The sequence below is a fragment of the Sinocyclocheilus grahami genome, unplaced genomic scaffold, assembly GCF_001515645.1.
Source record: "Sinocyclocheilus grahami isolate Dianchi unplaced genomic scaffold, SAMN03320097.WGS_v1.1 scaffold1615.1, whole genome shotgun sequence".
Classification (NCBI taxonomy): Eukaryota; Metazoa; Chordata; class Actinopteri; order Cypriniformes; family Cyprinidae; genus Sinocyclocheilus; species Sinocyclocheilus grahami.
In genome coordinates, this window is record NW_015506794.1 from 171,007 (window position 1) to 174,282 (window position 3,276).

The 3,276-nt window shown below is 39.3% G+C and overlaps 1 protein-coding gene across 1 annotated transcript in view; it reads right to left on the bottom strand.

Moving 5' to 3' along the window:
- Window positions 1-3,254, bottom strand: part of LOC107571580 (ribonuclease inhibitor-like) — an 8,635-nt gene extending 5,381 nt beyond the window's left edge. Inside the window, exons 1-2 of the mRNA XM_016257914.1 lie at window positions 2,720-3,254; window positions 2,378-2,551 (exon numbers count right to left, since the gene is read on the bottom strand). Coding sequence (XP_016113400.1) covers window positions 2,378-2,551; window positions 2,720-3,099 — 554 coding nt within the window. The 5' untranslated portion in view covers window positions 3,100-3,254. The remainder of the gene's footprint in view (window positions 1-2,377; window positions 2,552-2,719) is intronic.
- Window positions 3,255-3,276: the final 22 nt, after the last annotated feature.

The following is a 3,276-nucleotide window of genomic DNA, read 5'->3' on the forward strand; positions in this document are numbered from 1 at the left end:
CCTTAGCCTTAGCCTTAGCCTTAGCCTTCTCGGTTTCTGATCTTCGCCTGGTTCCCTGGATTCACCCCTTTTGTCTTGCCCCTTTTTGATTCTGTCTGCCGATCGTCGACCTGCGCTAGCCCTAGGACTATTCTTGTGTTTTGCCCACCATATACCTGTCTGCCTCTATCTGACCCATGCCTGTTTTGACCACGCCTCTGTCTTCTCCACAATAAAGTTTGCACATGGATCCGCACGTCTCACGTCTCGTCAGCCCCGTAACAATAACAAAGAGTGAAAAATTTAAGGGGGTCTGAATACTTTCCGTACCCACTGTATATTTATCATGTCTGTGAGTCAAGTATTCGCTGAGATTCAGGTTGTTTTATTTATGGGTCTGTGAAGAAAATGACAGAGATCGAGACAGCAGAGAGCGCACCCTGTTTGTTTTCTTTATTGTAAAAAAAAACATTGTTTTGTTGTTATTATGACTATACACAAATAAAAGTAGACCCCTCTGCAGTTTCAAATGATGCCTTATTCTTATCTGTACGATCAAAAATGACAGCGTATTTTTAGTTATTTTCACTGTTATAATTAAAAACCTGACAGACTGTGTGCGGTCTTCGCCCCAGAGGGTTAACACATTTTTATGGACATACTTGTATCATCTTCACCTCATCCAATAATGTTTTCTATTATTAAAAATAATAAGTAAATGTAAGACACGTTGGAAAGAATCTAATGAATCTAAAGAACAAAAGCAACATTCCTATCACTAATTTCACAGCATTTTTTTGTATAGCAATCATTATGCACCATATGAGAAAAACAGAGGAGGATGTTGATACATTTTATACAAACTTACCTCAGTATCTTCAGTTTACAGCGAGGATCCTTCAGTAGATCAGAGAGCAGCTTTACATCTGACGCTCCTAGTTTATTATCAGTCAGATCTAGTTCTCTCAGGTGTGAGGGGTTTGATCTCAGACCTGAAGTCAGAGCAGCACAACCTTCATCTGTGACTCCACAATCCCTCAACCTGTAGAGAACAATGACACTCTTCAGTCTCTCAGTTCAGGATCTACAGCTCAGATCAACAGCAACTTCACAATCAGAGAGAGAGACTTAATCCACGACACTATTAACAGCTCCAGTCTAAGGTTCAGACCCACTTCTACAATTCAGCGTGGCATTTCAGTACAGGTACCATTAAAATCTAAAAATCTTTTTTTTTTTTTTGATGAGAGTACCTCAAAATCCTCAACACATCTGTATAAAATGAAAACAGTTGTCATATCATCATATTATCTATATACTGTAGCAAAGAAAGCAATTCTGTTACTCAAACAGTAGAGCGTGGTCTATGAGCAACACCAGGATCATTGGTTCAATTCCAGTGAATGTAATGCAAGATGCCTTGGATAATAGCATCTGCTAAATGTATTCATGTTAATAAAATGATGTCATACCCATTGAAGATAATCTAATTAAAGGGATAGTTCCCCAAAAAATGAAAATTAGCCGCACACGGCTCCGGGGGGTAAATAAAGGCCTTCTATGGTGAATGCATGTTTTTGTAAGAAAAATATCCATATTTCAAACGTAATAAACACTTTTCTCTCACTTCCGTTATCTGTCATATGCGGAAGCCGTTCCGACGGATGACGTATGCGCAGGGCGCGCCTCTGATATGCTAGTATCGTGAGTTTGTTTATAGGAGCAAAGGAAGCAAAGTTTCCTTACTTTAGCAAAGGAAAACCAGTCTCCTCTTGGTTTATATCGAAATCCTCCAACATTTTTCTTTGCAAATCCTCGGTTTGTACTTCTAATTTGTGACCAGCGTTTTGTTTTGTTCTCTCTCCGCATTCGTCACTAATCACGCAATGCCGACGTCCTACGTCATCCGCCGGAACGTCTTCCGCGTGTTACAGATAGCGGAAGTGTGAGAAAAGTGTTTATTACGTTTGAAATATGGATGTTTTTCTTACAAAAATACATGCATTCACTACAGAAGGCCTTTATTCACCCCCCGGAGCCGTGTGCGGCACGTTTTATTATGAATGCACACGCTTTATTTGACGACTTGTGGACTGTTCAACTGCAACACCCGCTGACTGCAATGATAGTGCTTGGAATAGCCAGGACAAATTTTTATATAACTCCAACTGGATTCATCTGAAAGAAATCGTATACACCTAGGATGCTTCGAGGGTAAAGTAAAACACAAGTTAATTTTCATTTTTAGGTGAACTAACCCTTTAAGTTTAAGAAAACATTGTCTTCAGTTATCTGACTACACTTTTTTTTTACTTTACTTTTAACTTTTTTGTATATCATTCATTATTTACAGTGGGATGATAATAATGGAGTATGCTGGACTTGTATACATTCTTACTTCAATTTCTCCAGTCTACAGTGAAGATCCTTCAGTCCATCAGAGAGCAGATTCAGTCCAGACACTCCCATTTCATTTCCAGTCAGATCCAGTTCTCTCAGGTGTGAGGGGTTTGATCTCAGACCTGAAGTCAGAGCAGCACAACCTTCATCTGTGACTCCACAATAACTCAACCTGTAGAGAACAATGACACTCTTCAGTCTCAGTTCAGCAAACACTGGTATAAATGATATATGATATATATAATGTTTTCCTTTTACTGCTTTGGTAAGGAAGTACATGCTAAAGTGTTAAATGTGATCATGTTTTATCAGTGTAGTGAGTGTTGTCAGTGTGACTTACTGAACTGATCTGGATTCTTTAATCACAGGCAGCAGCTTCTGAAGAACCTCATCTGCTGTATTTTGGGCTCCAATAAACTGTTTTAGATTAAACTCATCCATCTTCTGCTCTGATGTCGGCAGCACATAAACCAGAGCTGACCACTGTGAAGAGGAGAGTTTGGTTTCTCCTATTTGTCCAGATCTCAGATAATCCTGGATCTCCTGCATCAGTGAATCATCACCCAGTTCATTCAAACAGTGGAAGAGATTGATGGATCTCTCTGGAGAGTGATTCTCCCTGATCTTCTGTTTGATGAACTCAACTGTTTCCTCTTTGTTGTAGTTGCAGCTTCCTGTCTGTGTCACTAGTTCTTGTAAGAGAGTGTGATTGGACTCCATTGAAAGACCCAGAAGAAAACGCAGGAAAAGGTCTAAATGTCCATTTTTACTTCGTAAAGCTACATCTACAGCTCTCTTATGCAGCTCAGATACTGAATGATATTTAAGCCAGTTTACAAATTTAGATAACACACTTTGTTCAGTTTGGTCAAACACATTTATGTAGTTCTTTGTAAA